Consider the following 21,160-nt stretch of genomic DNA (forward strand, 5'->3'; position numbering starts at 1 on the left):
CCTGACAACATAGGACTGCATAGGACTGGTCCCAGGCTATAGTCTGAAAGCACATAAGGCCAGCTTCTTGGCCTGGGAATCATATGTAAGCCACCTTGGGTTTTTATCATGAAAAGAAAGGTAGGGTATAAATGTAATAAATAAAAAGTCTCCTGTCTGAAATTCTGGAGAATCACTGTAGAGACAATACCATTGGTCTGACTCAGTATAACTCCTATATGGGAATTGGCTATATGCTCTTTCCATTCCCTTTGCCTCTTCGTTATAACAATATTGCAAAAGTGTCAACATACCTTCTCTTTCTTCAGCTCTTCCTTAAGCATCTTTCTTAGCTTCTGAGCTTTGATTATTTTCTCACGATCTGAACATATTTTCTCTTTTGCTGGAATAGATTTTGACTGTGGTATTTCCTCTTCAATCAATCTTTCCTGTGTGGGTCTCTCTTTGAGGGGTGAGGATGTGTTCTTCTGCAGGGCTTCATCACTTCTTTGAGCTGTTACACATGCATTTGGCTCTTTACTGGCAGACTTTTTAAATGGAGAGAACTGTGGGACTTGGGGAACAGGAGTTTTCTTTTCAGGCAATATAGGAGACGTTGGAGAACTTTCCACATTGACCTTTTCGGGTGAAGGCAACTCCTTCTGAAGTGGAGAGTTACCTATGATAGGAGAATGAGGTACTTGTTTTTGAGAACATTTTGATGCCAAACTGGCAGCACGTTGTGTAGATTGAGATGAAACTCGTAGTTTAGCAAGATTAGGCATAGTGGATATTCGTTTTCTTCTCTGTACAGGTGTCTCTGCATGTCTAATACAATCTCCATCATCACTTGCATTGGTCTTTTCATTTCTGAAAAATTCAGAGAGAAATAAAACTGTCATGATATTTCTAAAAATTGTAGTTGGGCTATATTTATTTTAAAATAAATAAGTGAACTTTATCCACAAAGCCAATCACACTATATTAGAGTTTTCATTTTTGAAAATAGTTATGTGTTTTTTATTTATTACATTTATATCCCACCTTTCCTCCAAGGAGCTCAAAGGGTTCTCTCTTCCCCATTTTATCCTCACAGCTACCCTGAGAAATATGTTAAGTTGAGAGACAGTGACTGGTCCAAGGTCACCCAGTGAGCATCATCACAGATTGAGGATTCAAACCCTGGTCTCCCATGTTAGAGTCCAGTGCCCTAGCCATTACACCACGCTAGCTCTCATCTCATCTATATTCATCTGTCTGAATATAGATTGCTAGCCAACTCCAGAGTCCCAAGCTCACTGTTAGAAACCCATTATTTATAATTATAATATAATTTTATTACATTTATTCAAACCAACTTTCAAATACATAAAATACAAAACAGCTTGATAATAATTTCAAAGGCATAGAAAAGTGTTCATCCAACAATAACTGTAAAAAGGATAAATTCTATCCCATCCCACTAAAAAGTGAACACCATAAAACAGACTGGAAATCATACCACAGTATAATCCAGATTAATAACCAAAAGCCTGAGCACCTAAAAGCCCACAATGTTGGTGCCATATATAATTAATATCTACATACCCTGCGTTTTAGGGCAGGAATAGTGAACTTGTGCCCCTCCAGATGTTGCTGAAATACAACTACCATCAGTTCCAGCCAGCACAGCCAATGATCAGGTATAATGGGAGTTGTACCGCATCACCATCTGAAAGGCCACAATTAGCCGCCCTTGTTTTAGGCCCTAAAATATAGGACAAGCCCTCACAATAAATATCAGTACTGTAATAGACAAACTTGCATTTAGCGCTCATATGAAAATGATTAGCATGACATGATTAGCATAAAAAGTACAACCCAACGATGCAATGCTGAGAAAGAATTCAAACTTGTTACCCTAATAAAAAGAAATGTACAGTGCAATCTGAAGTAAGTCACACTGTTAAGTGGCATTTACTCTCAGATAAGTGTGTATAGGTTTGCAGCCCTAATCACCTTTTTCTGTAAATAGCCCTATCTAGGATTATTCCAACCTGATTCTGTGCATGTAGATTCAGAAACAAGTCCCACTGAGCTCAACAAGGCTTTCTTCCATGTAAATGTACAACAGATTACCACCACAGAGTAAAAATAGAAAATACTTTAAGACCTTGAATTTTGGCTAAATACTTTAGAACCAAAGAAAACCACTTTAGATATAATTTGGATATATAACACGATTCACTTGGGAGCTGACACAACCTGACATATACCAATCAATTATCAAATTATTAATATAATAATTAATAAAATTTGTTGAGGTTTGATATTATTCCATGCTTCTACTTCTTCCCCATTTTAAACACATTTGTGTTTTTAAAGTAATTTTTATATGCTGTATATTAAGAAGGCTTTTAATATATATCAACAAATGCTTTCCACAGGCCAGTTTCCAAAAAATCCTTCCAATTTCCAACAGAAGTAGTGTAATTTTGTGCATAATGCCCTGTGAGAGAGAGTCAACCATCACCAATGCTTTCATATAAGCAGTAATAGATTTTTAAAGAGGCAACACCTTCTTGGAGTTATTGTTTTGAACTGCAGATGCAAGCAGCTTATGAGGCATGTAAACACCATCATTTTTTTATTCTGTCAGTATGAAACTAGACTACAGATTCACAAAAATCAGATGTTTTCAAGTCCTATAGAGCAGTAACGTAGTGCACATGCATTTTCAGTGGTTCAAAGAATTGCAAATGGAAAGCTAGCAATCCATATCTTAAGAGACACCTTGTATTACTAGAAATGTTCTATTAAAGCCACACAGTGCAGGCCATTTAACTGATTCCAGTGCATGTACCTATCCATATACCTAGTTGATATAAGCGCATCAGAGGATAATAGCACAGCAGAAATTTATTATGCACGTGCTCCCAGCATCATTCATTAAATAGCTGAGAGATCATATCTTAGCTAGATTATAATTAGAACAGACCTCTATACCAGCTCTCCATCACCACCACAGTATCCAGTAGATCACCTATTTCAAAACTAGAATTATTTCCCCTCCACAGCCAATCAACATATGTATCATTTACTGCAAACTCTTTCCCCAAACACACAAAGCTAGTAGGACAAGACACCACTTTCATAATCCAACTAATGCCAAATATTATAATTTCAGTTACTCCCTTAAACCCTAGAATTACCAGACCCCCAACTCTAAGATGCAAAGCCATGCTGGTTAAATAGAAGAATACCTGAAGACTGGTCAATTATACAGGGTCAGACACTAAAATGACAGAAAGCTGGTTCACACTCAGCATCTGATGACCCACAGCTGAATGTGCAAAGTGCCTCCAGAGAAAAATATCTTGTTCCAGGCTATGCGTACCTTCAGTTCTTTCACACACGCAAGGCATCAAGTGTTGAAGGTGCACACGTGAAGCAGTTCTTTCTAGTGCGACTCTCAAGGTTTTGCGCCTGGCTCGTTTCCTTAAACAGGCTACACGCTCCGATTATTTTGTTGGAAGAGAAAGCGGTCAGCCACAGCCAAAGGTGAAGCTTACCTGGTACTATCGCTGTTACCGCCATCCTGCTGAAGGTTCTCCGCTGCGGTAGCGGCTCCCGACTGAAGGGTTGACTCACCCACAGCCGCAGAAGAACAAGTGATGAGAGTCGAGCCATGCCGAGCACCGGCGTCTGGGGCCGTCGCAGCCGCTTGGATGACTGAGGAGTTGGTGGTGCCGCCGCCGCCGCAGTTACCTCTCGCCGCGGCACTCGGTCTCACGTTCGGCTTCACGCTAAACCTGGCGCGGCGGAACATGGCGTCGGGAAGGGAAATCACCGACTCTCCTAAAGCCCACCGTCTCCTTTTTCCTCCGGCTGGCGAGGCCGCCTCATGTCACCGGCCTCAGCTCAAGCCCAGCTCCCCGCCCTTTCTCTCTGTCTCTCCGGGATGGGGATGGAGTGGCTGTCAGCTGCTCCGAATAGCGCACGGTTCGCGTCATCACTCTGCGACAAAACAACTCCAAGAACCTTATGTGCGTGACCGGGGCACCCGCCTCAGTTTTCGAAATGCAGGAAGTGGTCGAACTCGCGTTAAATTTGCCCTGCAGTTCTACCGAGAGAAGGAAGGCGGCTTGTTTGTTAATCCAGCCCATTTGTAGCGATTCCAGGCATGCGTCTATAAAGTCAAGGGGCTGCTTCTTCCTCCTTTGAAATCCTAAGATCACGATTCTGCCGATGTTTTGTTTACTTCATTTGGATTTTTAAATGTTAAAACGCATACCCATGTGCGGATTTAATTTGAAAACATAATTCCAGGTTCAGAATCTGAAACAAGTGTTTCAACATTTATTTATTTTAGAGGCTTATATTCTGCACAATAAACAACTTACCTAGGCGGTCAGCATAACATATACATAAAAGCACTTTGACATGCGGACAATGACACACAGTAACAAATAGACTAAATTATACAAGTAAAAGACTTGTGTAAACAGAAGGGTCTTACAGAGTAATCCAACTCTGGGGAAGACAGCTTAAAGTTCCGCAGCATCCAATTGCCATTCAGCAACCAATTGCCACCCGAGTCAGAGGCAGCATGCTTCTGAAAACCAGTTGCCGGAAGCCTCAGGAGGGGAGAGTGTTCTTGCACTCGGGTCCTGCTTGCGGGCTTCCCCCAGGCACCTGGTTGGCCACTGTGAGAACAGGATGCTGGACTAGATGGGCCACTGGCCTGATCCAGCAGGCTCTTCTTATGTTCTTATGCCATTCAGGAGCCTCTGGAATGGCTGAACGCTGGCTCAGCCAGGAAGTGTACAGAGGGACCAGTAAGTAAAAGCCTGCTGACCCAAGTACTCCTACCTAGGAGTAAGCCCTCTCCATTGACTTCTACTGTGATTATTTTCTAAGACCTTTTTCCCAGTGTAACTTTTGCCTAGAGTGGGACCTGCAGGAGCGCTTTAAACATGAGCTGGATGTGGTCTAATTCTCACCTTGGCCCCCAACACACCCCTTTTTTGGGCTTTATGCTACTCTACACCAGCTCCATTTGCCCTGGTCTCAGCTAAATTGATTGGGTCCCAGCTCAGCCAGGGCTGAAGGACTTATGCTTGCGTAGCCCAGCTGAGCCACTCAGCTGGCTCACCTGGAGATCGACTGCATCCAACTCTCAGCCTAGCATATGTGCAAACTGGATTGCACCCTTAAGCAGCTGTTTATATAACAGTGTAGAATACACCATTATTCTGTTGGTTCCAAAAAAAGAATGTGACTGTATTTGGACTGCAGTTCTTCACCCATATTTTTATTATGGTGTCCTAATCATCCTAATGACTTCAGAAAGCCAGTGTGGTGTAGTGGTTAAGGTGCTGGACTATGACCTGGGAGACCAGGGTTCGAATCCCCACACAGCCATGAAGCTCACTGGGTGACCTTGGGCCAGTCACTGCCTCTCAGCCTCAGAGGGAGGCAATGGTAAACCCCCTCTGAATACCGTTTACCATGAAAACCCTATTCGTAGGGTCACCATAAGTCGGGATCGACTTGAAGGCAGTTCATTTCCATTTCAAATCAAGCTATCCGCACCATAACTATATGGGATTCATCCAATAAGCCCCCAAATGTCCACAGAAACTACATTCTGATACCTCTTCCAAGCAATAAAGGGTATTCCAGAAAAATGGCCAAGAACAACTTTCTTGCTAGCCAAACCAATCAAATGCACAGGTCACAATGGAACAGAAGGTAATGACATAGTAAGCCATAAACATGCATAGAAACCACGTCTTGATTCCCGTTCTAGGCAATAAACAACATCAACTTCCAAGGTAGCTAAACTAAATTCAAATGTCAAATTCGGCGACACAATTCCAAGTAACTAGCTTGTGGTTTTGTGGCTCACTGCTCATTCCCATTTTCTCCAGTGTGACCTATAAATTTGGTTGGTTTGGCTAGCTCAGCAGGTGGCACTCTGGGTACAGAACACCATTTATTGCCCAGAATGGGTATCAGAACATGGCTTCTGTGGAAGCTTTGTGCTTATTTTATCAATCCCATCTAGTTGTGTGACCTGTGGATTTGGTTAGTTTGTATACCATGGAAGTTGGCATAATGGACTATTCTCCTCTATTCCAGATGAGTTCTGGATATGAAGGGGTCAGTAAAAGTATAACATTTGAATGGTTTTGTTGTTACTTTAGTTGTGTAAGAATCTCAAGGTGGCTTGTATCAATACAACAGAAATGTACACATATCTATACTGTAAAATTCAATCACCAAAAGCAATACATCAATATTTAATGTTTCAAAACACATCCCACTGTTTTTGGAGTTGTATTTATAAATAGGTCTTAATCCCTCCTGGTTGCCTTGAAAGTAAGCCCCCGTGATTTCAAATCTGTTTACAACTAGGCAGTCCTGTAGACAGCCTAAAGGTTCGGGGGGGGGAAGTATGGGGGGCAGAAAAATCTAATAAATGTAATTATTTATTTTGGGGGGGGGAGTCAGGGGACAGAAAATATCAGGGGCGCCCCCCCCAGCGCTACAGGCCTGATCTTAGGTAAGTGTGTATAGGGTCGAACTCAGTGGGACTTCTGAATACACATGTATAGAATATTTATTCATTTTAGTTCTATACCGCCTTCTCAGAGCACGATCCTCGCCATAGAGCTGAAACCTTTTGATTATGTATAAATCATACCACGCAGGTACCAGAGAAATAGCGGTGTTACAGCCCAATTCGACGCGCGTTCAGAAGTAAAGCCCACTGAGACACCAGCACGTTAAGCACGCAGAGGATTTCAGCTTTTGTCACTCGTAGAAAACAACAAACACAAAACAAGGAACAAACCAGCGCGTTACGCACGCGCAATAAGGCCACGAGCACTACGAGGGAGAAATGGTTCTGAACGGAAAGGCGGTAGCGTGCGATCTGACGTCACAAAGGCGGTGTTTTACATAATGAACGCAACAGAGGGTGGGGCGCGCAGAAGGTTCTGGCAGTTGGACCGGCTGCAGGGGAGTTGTTGGTTGTGTGTGTACCGGTTGTCGTCGCTGGGGTTATTGTTTTGCCATGGCCCGTAAGTATGCGACGTGAGGACTGCCTTGCCCACCACCGCTAGGCCAACGGGTTTCCCTTGTCTGTTAAGTGCCCGTTAGAAGTGTTGGTGGTGGCCCGGAGCGAATCGGGCCTTGTTGTGGCTGTAGGCCAGTAGGAGGTGCTGAGCCTGGTTGTGCGCCACCGTCTCTGGTGGGCGGCGATTGTAGGCTCAGAAGCTTGTCTGATAAATGTGACAGCTTAGACCACAATCCTAGCACCTCTTACCTGAGAGTGAGCCCTCTTAGGTTTTCTTACCGCCTCTATGATGAACGGTGACTCTATTTGGAAGAATAATGTTTTGTAAGAGGAAGCCTTGGAAAGGCTAGTTTGAGAAAGAACAGTCCAGTTTTCCTTATTCCCCCCGGTGGTGGCTACTTGTTGTAGTGACTAAGAAAACAATGTATTTTTGTAAGAAGGTTACGTTCTGCAGTTACTAGTTTCTCTGTTCAGAATAGGCCTTTTCACCGCATTCATATGCAAAAACTGTTTTCCAAGAATGGAGAAGGCTAGTGGGGAAGTTCGGCGCCCTGTGGATGGATGCTCAATACGTCTAGATAATTTGAGCCTTGTAGTATGCTTGCTGCATTTCAAATTGCAGCATTTTAAAAAAAAGTAACTGTTTTGTGGTGATGACTTGAACTCAAACAAAATAAGTGTTCTGATTTGCTGCTTTTAACAAGAACTGATTATTGTGATTTGTTGAAATGTCATCTGGACTTAAATAGGTTTATTTGGAAAGGAGTTTCTAAGCTTATTGTGACCTACTTCCAAGTAATATGCATATACAGGTGGTTTCTAGTGCTTTATTCAGCACAGAAGAGAAGCAGCTGCCCAGATAAGGTGTGTATATGGTTGCAGCTCTACAGACATTTGCAGTGATTTGTACAAGATACGATATTTACAGAGTTGTACAGTTTGTTGTTCATATTTTCTGGTTGGGAGCTGACTCTCAAATACTGGACTGAAATTTTGCGTGCTTTTTTAATGCATTCTGGTTTGGGAATAGTGTGCATAAACCTCACTGAACAAAAAACGCATGTGTTGACATTAAGCTTCATAGGAATAAGGTTTTTTAGTGGTGGCACATGATGAGATTGCATGCTCTTTTTAAGGAGTTTAGGATGGCATACATAGTTGTCATACCCCATATATCCTTGCAATTTAGGCAGAGAGAGAGAGTGGGTCCCAGCTTTATGGCTGAGTTATCATTAGAAAAATGTAGGCAATCATTAGGCTGAGATGCCCATGCATTTGTTTGCTGAATTTTTCTGGTTTCAGAGTTTACATGCATCATGGAGCTATGAGGTCGGAATTCAACAGAATTGAGAGTTATTGAGCATAAGAAGCCTCTTGAGGTTGCCACTTGACGCACACTAGACAAGCTGCAGCCAATCCTATATCTCGGCCAAGTGTATCTCTATGAAGCATAATTATCAAACTCATTCTGCTTTACTGGGATGAATGTACAGAAAAATGTTTTGAATACACTCAAAAATAAAATAAATGTGAGTAGTAGCCCATTAATGGCATCAGTTTTGAGAACTATAGAAAATTTCTGTAGGATGTAAGAAATGATTTTATGTAAAATTTGGTTGGTGTGTAAATTGTACTGCATCGATCAAACTTTATCTACTAAAGAACTAGTTCTCTGTGGTGGGAGGGAGGAGATGTTAGGGCAACTTGGAAGAAAGGCAAGTGCAGATAAAGGAGCAATGGGTAAAAGGGGAAAGAGAAAAAACTTGCAAGGAGCAGCATTAAACTACATCAGAAGGTATTTGGTCTTGGGGTCCATGTGATGAAAGAATAGGACATAACATTTGGGCATGTATTCCTAAAGGGCATTGATACTAGTGCTGCTCAACTTTTTGTCAGCAATTATGTGTAGTAGCCCATTTCAGATACACTACAGGTGGGGAAGTGGATCCGGCTGGCAGTCCCAAGATGTTGTCATTTGTCAGGTGACTGGCTTGAATTCAGATTGGTCTACAAAGGAAAAATGATTGTCAACCTGATTTAATTTCAGATTATATGGGCAAAGTAAGCATTTCCCTGTGGGGCTTTCTGTAAGTGCTGATTGGCACTTAGAGCATGCTCCACTTTAGTCAGGGATTGGCTGTAATTAGGTGTTCCCAGTTGGAAGCTCCATAGTGCAGCAGATTCCAACAGGATTTGCCTACAGCAAGCCTTACTTGCCAAGGAACTACTGAAATACACTTTAAGGTTCCCGATTATTCCTTTGCAGCTGTATCTTAAGCTGTTCCACACCTGACACAACATGTGAAGCCAAGTGTGAGGTGGGTGGCCATAGCTTGGGAAAACTGCCCCACTGGTCAAATTAAGACTCCTGCTGGGCCACAGGTCAGAATTTCCCGCTGCTAAGGTGCATCTAGGGATTGAGGGAAGGAAATGGATTGCCAGAAACAGTTATAACCTTGGCAGTAGACAGACTTTCTTTCCCAGGAATACACTTGCCTCCTGAGACACTCAAATAGTGTGAGCGAGGAAATGTGGAGTACTATCAGCTGGATATGCTATCATGCAACTAGGGGATGGATCATATTTGAACTATAGTCAGTTGGTAAAAGCAGGTACTAGTAAATGGCCGAAAACCTAACTTAAAATTGTTCCACTTTTAGGTGGGAACCAGCGTGAACTTGCCCGCCAAAAGAACATGAAGAAAAATCAAGAACTGAATAAAGGGAAAAGAAAAGAGGATACTTTGTCGGCTTCTCAGAGGAAACAAAGGTATGTTTGCACGGCAATCTGTGACAACCCAGGTATCTTGTGTGTAAGTAATATATAATCTTTCTTCAGAATGCTTAAAAGATAAATGATAACTTTTGAGCTATGGTCCTGTCGTAAACAATAAAACTTTGTTTGGGAAGGTAGTTTGGGATTTGGAAGTAGAACAGCTGAGAACCTGCATCTTTCAACAGGACCTCTCATTCCTCCCCCCTGTGTACCCCAAAATCTGTTCCAGATGGTTGGGGGATCCTCTGGAGAAGATTTTTGGAAGTGTGGTGAAGGGAGAAACCAGAAGTCCTGTTGCCCTGAACAGCATTAATTGTTTACACTAAACTATTTGAAGGAAGGTCACTCACTCTTGGTCATTTATTTTACAGAGACTCTGAAATTATGCAGCAAAAGCAGAAAGCAGCTGATGAGAAGAAATCTCTTCAGGCAGGAGCAAAATAATCTGTGGCTGCCTGAAGGACCTAACAGTGCTGCAGTGCATCTCACAATATAGGGCCTAAGAAAATACATATTTGTAAAAGTAGCCAACCATTAAATGGTTAATGTTTATCTTCTACTTGCTCACTTGTCCAGTATGCATTTATTTTAGACTGTCTAATTAGTATAGTGCAGTTGTAACTGACTTGGCTTGAATTGAAATACTAGAATCTGTTCCAATGAAATTGGATTCGAAGTTCTTAATTCCCTTTGCATGGTCTATTAGTAATGGTAGCAGTAGCTTGACTGCAGTTTTCATTGTTAAAAGTGTTGGCTTGGTAAATGGCTTGTGTGACTGTACCAGTTTTTAAATATGCACATAGACTGAAAATCCTATATGGCAACTCTTAAACTGCATTCAAAAGCGATAACACTTTTAAAAGCCCAGGTCTCTGTATTTGCTTTCCACTTTGTAAAGGTCAGCTGTAAAGTTAATCATAAATTATTTTTACAATAAAATGTCGCATGAAGTACTGTTTAGCTTGGAAATGGGTACACCAGACACCTCTAATAGGTTTTCAGTTGTTGCTGAAACATTTGACATAATTCAGAGGCTTCTTGATCCTTTTGTCAGCACAACTTTTCCATTGTGTTTCAGTCGGAGACTGAATACTTAATATAGTTCTTTAACTACTCAGCAAGATTCTCTAAATGTATCACTATGTAAAAGAGCAACTTAAAATCTGTTATCTGAACTAAAATATAAAGAACATTAGCTTTTGACTAAAGCTTGGTTGATCATAAAAATGGCAGCTGAAATATAAGTTGCTTTGTTTTTATTGTTATTTAGGTGTAACTATTTTCCACACTGGTGTTGAAAGCCCTAGCAGAACTGCATGTTTGGCATTCATGGTTGTACAACTAGTGAGCAGGAACAAAAGTCTGTTGACCTGGGATTAAGCCAATTTATTCTTCTGTTCCCTGCTAATTATCTTAAAAACAATGGAGTTTTATGTAGCATATTTGCAGATGTGGATAGAGGCAGTCAGGGTGACCCCAACTGGGTTTTGAGAAGTTGGTGGGTTACAGCACACAAAATACATCTCAGTACAACAAACCCTAAACTTTGATCCTACAATCTATCCTGAAATCTGGTTTGACACGTAGCCAGAGGATGTGCACTAGTTGGCAGGAATGACCAATTGGTTGCTGGCTGCTCTTCTTACAAGTACACATTTTTATCCTTTGTAGGATTTCAGGACAGTACAATAAATCATAATAAAACATGCAATTAATAAAATAAATGTATAGCTGATGACATATCTCTGTAAACAGATGTATTTACCTTGTGCTCAATGATTGCACCATTAAGGCCACTCCAGGGAGGATGTTCCAAAGCTGGCAAGCCACCACTGGGGGGAAAAGTGTTCTTTTTGTTAAGTACTGTACCTTTGAGAAAGGAAGCACCTGAAGGAAGACTTCAGGGGAAAAAATAGAAGTACAGATGCTATTAAGAATGTGATTTATATGCAAGAAATGCGACAGACCTAACGAGATCTGGTCCATCCCAAAACAGGATAGCAGTTGTGTATGCTATTGTAGCTATAACAAGAGGATGAAATGAAAAATGGGGCTGTTACTATCCATTCCCTATCTGGTAATCAGAAAGTAGTGGCTGATATAAAATAGGATAGCTAAGTAGGAAACATAAATACTGATCTTGCAAACCAAAATTAACATGGGAAGATTGATGAGGGAAAGAAATTGAATGCTCCTGTTTCCCATGTATACTTACAAATTGATATGTTGATTATATGAAGTTTGCTCAGTCAACTACATTTTGGTTATGTTTCTTGTGTAGCTGGCAAATTTAAATAAATGCTTTTGAAAACTATCAAATACAATTAAAGTGTTAGAGACCCTCTTTCACATTCTTGCTTTCTGTAAGAACCAATGGTTCACAGAGGAGCTGGCAATGATTAACAAAATCCTTGTTCATTTTCTTTTAAAAAGTATGTTTTTTTAATGTAATTCACAGACTAGCAGACTCCATACTCAATGGGTTTGTGTAATACTTTGCTCATTTACTTGTATCTTATCATGAAAGCATTTTTACCCTGTTCTTAAGCCCAAAAGGCAGCTTACACATCAACAAAAAGCAAGACAGTCTCTGCTCTCAGGTTTACAGTCTAAAAGACATGACACATCCAAAACCGCACATGAGACAAAACATTCTATCATGGGCTGGATGAGATCTATCTGCTCAGCCCCATTCTCTTGTCTTGGGATAGCTTGTTGCCTGGTATGACACGGGGTGGAGGGAGAAAGGCAGGAAATGACTGAATAATTCTGATTCCGTATGGGCACCATGTAATTTCTGTTCCATTACTAGATTTTAGTATGATTTTATTTAGAAAACCTTAATGGAAAAAGCCCTGCTTCCCTTTCCCTCACTGTGTTCAATGAAACTGGACATTTGGGAGTAAGGTGCATTGCACTAGACATAACTTCTGAATAAACACATAGGATTGGGCTGTACACATGTTGGAAGAAATGCTGGTCTGCACCTGGGTACCTCCAGAAGAGCATTTTTTTAAATTTTTTAATGAGGCCTCTGAGGATATGTTGCCGGTACCATGATTTGTCAAGAATTCATACTGAGGAAAACCTTGACAATCCTAAATTGGGATTCTTTCCTTGTATGTTCATTGCAATTTATTGGAGTTGATCTGAGTGCAATTTTCCAAACTTTAGTTGTTGCACTGAGGGGGAAGCATTTATGAGCAGGAAACGTATGGGAAAGGAAAAATATGGCAAGAATACCTGGTCTAATGCATCATTAGAAACCCATATGTTTGAAACAGAGGCACGTGAGCCAAAGAGTAGTAGATATTCTTAATGTTTTCTTGAGCACCATTGCACTCAAATAATATTTCTGAATAAACAGGCATAGAATTAAACTGAAAGATTTATCATGTGGAGTAACGAGATAAAGCATGAAATGTTGGAACATTGGTATATCCTGTTTGCTGTCAAGGCAGTGTTCATCATTTAATTTCCTTTAGATGAAGGAGCTTGAGACTTAACCCGGACTTCTTAAAACCTGTTTATTGTCAAGCAGAGGCAATTAGAGAAGCTGTTTAAACAGATAACACTACAGCTATTTCAGGTAACCACAGTACTCTGAAGATGCTTCAAGCTGCAATCCAGTCAATACATGTCTACTCAAGTAAGCTCCACTGGGTTAAATGGAACTTACTCCCAGGTAAGTGTGTATTGTATTGCAGTGTCAATCAGTTTTATAGCTAAGAGCTCAGTCAATGTCCTAATTCACACTTGCCATACATTCTCTAGCTGTCTCACTAGCAGACAGGTATCATTTTTCCAAAGGAATATTGCATCTGCAGGTATGAATTATAAATACTGAAAAAGGACTCCATTGCAGGAGCAGACAGGAGGAAAGAGAACAGACTGCAAGAATGCAATTGGTACATCAGAAAAGAATAAGGGAGTCCTTCCAATGTTGCTGGAGGGCCACAAGTCCCCTACCCAAGGAACTCATTTGCCACCGAACAAGAATGGCTTATTTCCCTCTGACTAAGGTGAGGGTAAGTCACCTAAATAAACAATAATTACCTTCACCCTGAGGTCACAGGGCAAGCTACAACTATTTAAAATACACCCTTAAAAACTAAAACAACTTACAATGAAAAATAGGGTAGATCTTAAAACTACACAGCTCAGGTGTCAAAGGCCAGGGTAAAGAAGTGCATCTTCAGCATTTGCAAAAAACTACAGTGAAGTTGCCATACACACCTCTGTGCCCATCGAGGTGCATCTGGCAGTTTCATTTTAGTTTTCAGCAAATGCTGAAGACACACTTCTTTACCCTGGCCTTTGACACCTGAGATGTATTTTTTTAGGACCCACCCTATTTGTGATTTTAGGTTGTTTTTAATGCTGTATTTTGAAATTGTGGTAACCCGCACTGGGACCTTTGGGTGAAGGGTGGGTAATAAATTAAAAAAAAAAAAAATGGGCTGCCATCACCACCCAGCTTCTGAAGGCAGCAAAACTTCCAAGAGGACTGTGAGGCGTCCTTCCCTGGCTCTCCCTGTCAGGTTCCTACCTGCACGTGGCTACTGCCTGTCACTAGGCACCACCAGGGACTCCACCAGTCCGGACCGCTCTCTCTTATGGTTTCCCTATCCGCTCTAGCACAGATCTCAACAGATCCCCCTGCTAAGCAACCACCAGTAACGTCCCAATACTAGTATTCCCAGAGACTCTGAATACTGGTATTGTTACTCTCTTCACCGCTGCCACCATTTGTTTCAGTTCCCCTTCAGCCTTGGTCATTACCTTACCCTCCCTTCTGGTCTGTGAAACCCCAGCCAAGGATCAGGCCTTTGGTAAACCAAATTAAGTATTTATTACAGATAACAAAGCTAACACGATTAACAAGATTTCTTCTTAAGGCACATAAGCATATGGTTTTACTCAATACTAATCCGAACTCCACCTCCCTCCTTCTTCACGCTCTCCTGGCAAACAACTCTCTCAAACCCCACCAAGCAATCCACTCTTTCTCTTCTCCCCCCCTATTCCACTCTCACTCTTCCTTTTATACATTCAGCCATTTTAAACACTCAGCCAATCATCTCGCATTCTACTGCCCATTCACTCCCCCTCTTTCACTCCACTTACCATGTATCTTCTAAAACAACAACACTTACCATATATACATTAATATAGGAACATCACATTTCCCCCCCCTTAAATAACTGCAGAGTATTATTCCTGTTCCAGGATTTATACGTCGCGTTAACAAATAAAAGTCTCTATGGGGAAAATGTCTTTCTTTGTTCCTCTGTCTGGTCACGTCACTGCAGTCCCAGCCACTTGCCTGGAAAGTCCATCGGCCAGTACATTGTCCTTGCCTTTGATGAACTGGAAGTCCACTTGATAGTCCTGTAGGGCCCAGGACCACCTCTGCAGCATAGTGTTATGGTTTTTCATAGTCTGCAACCATAACAAGGCCCGATGATCCGTAGTCACTGTGAATCTTCGTCCCCACACGTATGGGCGCAACTTGTTCAGTCCCCACACGACCGCTAGGCACTCCTTCTGGACCGACAAATAGTTTTTCTCCCTCGGCGTCAGCTTGCGACTCAGGTACGCCACTGGATGTCTGGTGCCTTCTCTCTCCTGCAGCAAGACGACTCCCAGCGCCAGGTCCGACACATCTGTAGCCACGATGAATGGTTTCTCATAGTCTGGTGCTATTAATATGGGTCCTTGGCACAAGGCTTGCTTCAGCAGATCAAAAGCCTTCTGACATTCATCCGTCCATACCACACGCTCAGAACACTTCTTCTTGGTCAATTCATGCAAGGGGGTTGCTATTTCCCCAAAATTTCTCACAAACTTCCTATAAAATCCAGCACACCCAGAAATGCCCTTACTTGTTTTTTGGTTAAGGGGATCGGCCACGCTTGTATTGCCTCCACCTTGCTCCATAAGGGGGTGATTTTCCCACTCCCCACCTTATGTCCTAAATAGATTACTTCCTTTAGTCCAAACTGGCATTTCTTAGCTTTTATTGTGAGGCCTGCTTTTCTTAAGGCCTCCAATACTGTTGTCAGGTGTTGGACATGCTCAGGCACCGACTTGCTAAAAATGGCCACGTCATCGATATAGGCCACTGCAAAATCTGACATGCCTCGCAACACAGTATTGATTAGCCTCTGAAATGAACTTGGTGAGTTCCTTAGTCCCATGGGTAAGGTCACAAACTCATATAACCCATCTGGTGTACTGAAGGCAGTTTTGGCTCTGGATTGCTCGTCTAGTTCCATTTGCCAAAATCCTTTACAGAGATCTAGTGTAGAGATAATGGTTGCTGCCCCCAATAACTCTAACATAGCGTCTACCCTAGGCATAGGATACGCATCTGGGACAGTAATTTTATTGATTAGCCAATAATCAATGCAAAACCTTGTCGTTCCATCTTTTTTCGGAACCAGGACAATACTTGAGGCCCAGGGACTGATGGATTCCCTGATCACTCCTAATTCCAGCATCTCTTCCACCTCCTTTTTGATCTCATTCAAAACTTTCCCATTCACACGGTACGGAACAGATCTGATTGGGGCATGATCTCCAGTATCAATGGAATGTATAACTATACTGGTTCGGCCAGGTTTGTTGCTAAAGAGATTCCTATAGGTTTTCAAAACTCTCAGAATCTCCTCTTTTACCTCCTCCTTCACCTCCTCTGACCATTCCACTTGATCTACCCCTCCTTTGTCTTTGCTTTCCTGTTCCAAATCTGGAAGTTCAGGCCCACTTCCCTCAGGGAATAAGGTAACTTGCAACACCTTTGCATCCCTGGTATGGTAAGGCTTTAACATATTTACATGAACCACTTTGCTTTTGTTTAATTGGTCTGTGGTGATTACATATGTCACTGTGTCAAGCCTTTCTCTGATGGTATATGGTCCTTCCCAGTTAGCCTGTAATTTGTCATGTTTCCTGGGTATGAACGCCATAACCATATCTCCCACATCATACACACGTTCTCTGGCTGTTCTGTCATACCAGTAACTTTGCTTCTCCTGTGCATGACTCAAATTCTCTTTCACTACTTCCATCATTGATGTTAATATATTGCGGAATTCCAATACAAAATCTACTACAGAAGTTTTGTACTCTCCCAGAGTTCCTTCCCATGAATTTTTAAGCAGTTCCAAAGGTCCCCTCACTTTTCTAGAGAACATGAGTTCAAAGGGTGAGAAGCCTGTTGACTCCTGAGGGACTTCTCTGTATGCAAATAAGAAGCATCCCAACCGTTCATCCCAGTCTTGTGGGTGATCTTGAACATAGCTTCTTATCATGCCCTTCAAAACTCCATTGAATCTCTCAGCCCATTAGTGGCGGGATGGTAAGTAGTGGTCTTTAGATGTTTTAGACCACAACATTTCCACATACATTGCATCACTTCTCCCATGAATACACTGCCTTGATCTGTCAGCACTTCATGAGGGAAACCCAGCCTCATAAAGATTTTTAATAAAGCCTCTGCCACTACAGGGGCTTCTACAGATCTCAGTGCTTCTGCGTCTGGGTACCTGGTGGCAAAATCCACCACCACCACTAGATATTTCTTGCCATGCCTTGTGGGTTTGGAAAAAGGGCCCACCAAATCTATTCCCACTCTATAAAAGGGTTGTCCAATTATAGGAAGGGGCTTTAAGGGTGCCTTGGTCTTTACTCCACTCTTTCCCACCTTTTGGCATATTCCACAAGATAGACAATGTTGTTTTACATCCTTGGAGATATTTGGCCAATAATAATGTGCAGCCAATCTCCTCTTGGTCTTTTTTATTCCCAGATGTCCTGCACATGGGACATCGTGGGCTACCTCTAGCAATCTGGTTCTGTATTTGCTAGGTACTATCAATTGCTTCACTGGTTCACATTCATCCTTTCTTTCAGCAGGCATCCACAGTCTATATAAAATCCCATTCTCACACACAACTTGATTCCTCAGTTTGTCAGTGAAAGGAATCTGTTGGGTCAGCGCTTGTTCCTTTATCTGCTTCAGACTTATATCTTTATGCAGCTCTTCCCTGAATTGATCTGCTTCTTCCCCAGAGACCACTTGATACAGTTTGTCTTCTTCAGCAGGCCTGCTAGTGGTTGCTATGGTGACCTGAGGCTGGTTAACAGATTCCACCCTGTTTGTTTCAGCCCCCCTTAATATGGCTTCTTTTTCTCTGCCAATTTGCTGTCTGGTCACTACATAGATCTTTCCTTGGGCGCCCATTACATCTCTTCCCAGTATTACTGGTTCTTGTTGCTGGGCATTAATACCAACTTTATATTGGCCCTTTCGGCCTCTCCATTCCATTTTCACTAGGGCCACAGGCAAACTCTCTGGTTGACCCCTCACTCCTTGGATAGTCACTGTTTCCTGAGGTAATATTTCTTCAGATTTTATTAAATCTGGCCTCAGTAACGTCTGAGCGGCACCAGTGTCAAGCAATGCCCAATAAGTTGCCCCTTGTACACTCACTTCCTCTCTCAGACTTGAATCCAGGTCTGTTACTTCTGTCCAGTTTATCTGGCAAAACTGAACCTTTTTCGCTGCTTCTAAAGCCTTGGGCTCTGTTTTCACCGCCCTTGTCTGAGCAGGATTACTAATGGGGTTGGCAACCTCACATTGAAAACATAGGTGCCCCGGTCTACCACATTTGTAGCATAATTTCTCCTCACTTTTAGGGTACACAGATCCACTCTGGGGTGTCCTGTGCCCTTCAGATTTTAATGGAGGACTCACTCGCTGTGGTACCACATCCCTTCTGCCAGCACTATATGGTCTGGGTTTAAACTCTCTTGATGTTTTCCCCACCCAGCCAGTTCTATTGGAGGCAAAGTGATCCGCCATCTCTGCGGCCTCCTGCACAGATGTAGGGGAACGGTCTTTGACCAGGAGCCTTATTTCTGGTGGTAACTGATGGTATAATTGATCCAGTATCATGAGGCTTTTCACCTCTTCCACTGACCGAGCTTTGGCACTCATCCACTTTCCAAATATATCCATCAACTTTGCTCCCAGTTCCACAAAAGACCTCCCTGTCTGTATCTGGCAGTTTCTGAAAAGCTTTCTAAAATAATCAGGCCCCAGTCTGAATCTTTTAAACACTGCTTCTTTGAATTCAGCATAGGTGACGGGCCTGTCTGAGGGGAAATATTGGTATACCTCAGCCAATTCCCCTTTAATCAGGTTTGATAAATACTGCATGTATTTATCTTCAGGTAGCCCCCACAACTGAGCTGCTTTTTCAAAGGTGCTGAGGTAAATTTGAGGATCTTGACCAGGCTCATAGACAGCAAAGTCCTTTGGAGTAATTTTTATTTTTGCTCCATCTCTCTCTTTCCTTGTCTCCTCAGAGTGAAATTTCTATCAAATTTTAACTTTTCTACTTGTAATTCAGCATCCAATGCTCGTTGCTTCTCCCTCTCCTCAAACCCCAATCTCATTCTCTCAATTTCCAACTCCCTCTGTTTTTCCTTCTCTGCACCTTCCATCCTCAATCTCTCAGCTTCCATCTTCAATCTCTCAGCTTCCAACTCCCTCTGCTTGTCTTTTTCCTCAGCCTCCCATCTTAACTTCTCTCTCAAGTACTCTATATAAGCGGGATTGCTTAAATATCCTTCTGGGGTCTCTTCCCTGACAGGTTGTTTTTGCTGGGCAGTTGCAAATCCTATAAGTGCTACCCTCAATTCATCTACCCCTTTACCCTCGTGAGGTAAATTGAATGTTATGCACTTCTCCACCAGCTCCTCTCTTTTCATTTTTATGTATTCAGCCATGGTGTTTGAGTTCACTCACTCTTTGCCACACACTCTTTGCCAGTCACTCTCACAAGAAATCTTGTTTTGTTATTTCTGTTTGCCACACCACTGTTCTGGATTCTCTAGTATTCGTATCTGGATTCTCTGTTGTTCGTATCCCACCGCTACTGACACCACGCGTGATGCGTCCTTCCCTGGCTCTCCCTGTCAGGTTCCTACCTGCGCGTGGCTACTGCCTGTCACTAGGCACCACCAGGGACTCCACCAGTCCGGACCGCTCTCTCTTATGGTTTCCCTATCCGCTCTAGCACAGATCTCAACAGATCCCCCTGCTAAGCAACCACCAGTAACGTCCCAATACTAGTATTCCCAGAGACTCTGAATACTGGTATTGTTACTCTCTTCACCGCTGCCACCATTTGTTTCAGTTCCCCTTCAGCCTTGGTCATTACCTTACCCTCCCTTCTGGTCTGTGAAACCCCAGCCAAGGATCAGGCCTTTGGTAAACCAAATTAAATATTTATTAAAGATAACAAAGCTAACAAGATTAACAAGATTTCTTCTTAAGGCATATAAGCATATGGTTTTACTCAATACTAATCCGAACTCCACCTCCCTCCTTCTTCACGCTCTCCTGGCAAACAACTCTCTCAAACCCCACCAAGCAATCCACTCTTTCTCTTCTCCCCCCCCCCTATTCCACTCTCACTCTTCCTTTTATGCATTCAGCCATTTTAAACACTCAGCCAATCATCTCGCACTCTACTGCCCATTCACTCCCCCTCTTTCACTCCACTTACCATGTATCTTCTAAAACAACAACACTTACCATATATACATTAATATAGGAACATCACAAGGACCTCCTCTGCTAACAACACCTGAGAGGGTCTGTAGGAAAATAGGTGAAAGTTGTTCAGGGCTTTAAAGCCTAACCTGAGCACCTTGAACTGGGCTGGAAAACAAACCATTTCCTAACCATTCTAATGGTACAGCTTGATAGCAATGATAAGTAGCACTGATCTGCAATTTCCTCATTGCGCAAGTCTGAGAACAACTGCTAATATACAATTAGACTTATTTTTATTGTTTGTGAATGGTTGGACTCGATGGCCTTATTAGGCCCCGTCCAACTTTACTGTTCTATGATTCTATGTGGGGTTGGATACTGGCATAGATTGCTTTAAAGGGGCATTAGACAAATTAATGGAGAAGAGGGGTTTGATAGTTAAATGTTCAGATTGAAGCAATATATATCTATCAGGTTCCTTCTAGGGAACGTAGGCTTTCCTAATAGCAGGGATGAGGAAACTTTGGCTCCAGCAGTTCTTGGACTACTACAACTCCCATCATTCCGGAGTCCTGGCTAGCTTGGTTTGATAGGATACGGAATCCAACAGCCACTGACGGGGCGCAACTTCCCTAGATCTGCTCATACAGAGGTAGCCAACGTGGTGCCCTGCAGATGATGTTGGACTACAGCTCCCATCATCCCTTACCATTGGCCATGCTAGCTGGGGCTGATGGGAGTTTGTAATCCAATAACATCTGGAAGGCACCACG

General features: G+C 42.4%; 2 protein-coding genes across 3 annotated transcripts in view; one reads left to right on the forward strand and one right to left on the reverse strand.

Annotated features, from left to right (window-relative positions):
• BDP1 (B double prime 1, subunit of RNA polymerase III transcription initiation factor IIIB) overlaps positions 1-4,031 on the reverse strand; it is a 93,637-nt gene extending 89,606 nt beyond the window's left edge. The window contains exons 1-2 of one of the 2 annotated variants that reach the window (XM_061621305.1): positions 3,531-4,029; positions 294-849 (exon numbers count right to left, since the gene is read on the reverse strand). In XM_061621305.1, the coding sequence (XP_061477289.1) occupies positions 294-849; positions 3,531-3,787 (813 nt within the window). In that variant the 5' untranslated portion in view covers positions 3,788-4,029. Of the gene's footprint in view, positions 1-293; positions 850-3,530 lie in introns of both variants that reach the window. The other variant, XM_061621315.1, reaches the window with a different exon arrangement.
• A 2,900-nt stretch (positions 4,032-6,931) lies between these two features.
• Positions 6,932-10,767, forward strand: LOC133381826 (small EDRK-rich factor 1-like; the record flags this gene model as incomplete). The annotated part of the gene is made up of 3 exons (XM_061621329.1): positions 6,932-7,046; positions 9,703-9,811; positions 10,189-10,767. Coding segments are annotated over 3 exons (297 nt in total), but the record flags the coding sequence as incomplete, so codon positions are not given.
• Between the last annotated feature and the right edge of the window lie 10,393 nt (positions 10,768-21,160).

This window comes from Rhineura floridana, chromosome 1 (assembly GCF_030035675.1).
Source record: "Rhineura floridana isolate rRhiFlo1 chromosome 1, rRhiFlo1.hap2, whole genome shotgun sequence".
Classification (NCBI taxonomy): domain Eukaryota; kingdom Metazoa; phylum Chordata; class Lepidosauria; order Squamata; family Rhineuridae; genus Rhineura; species Rhineura floridana.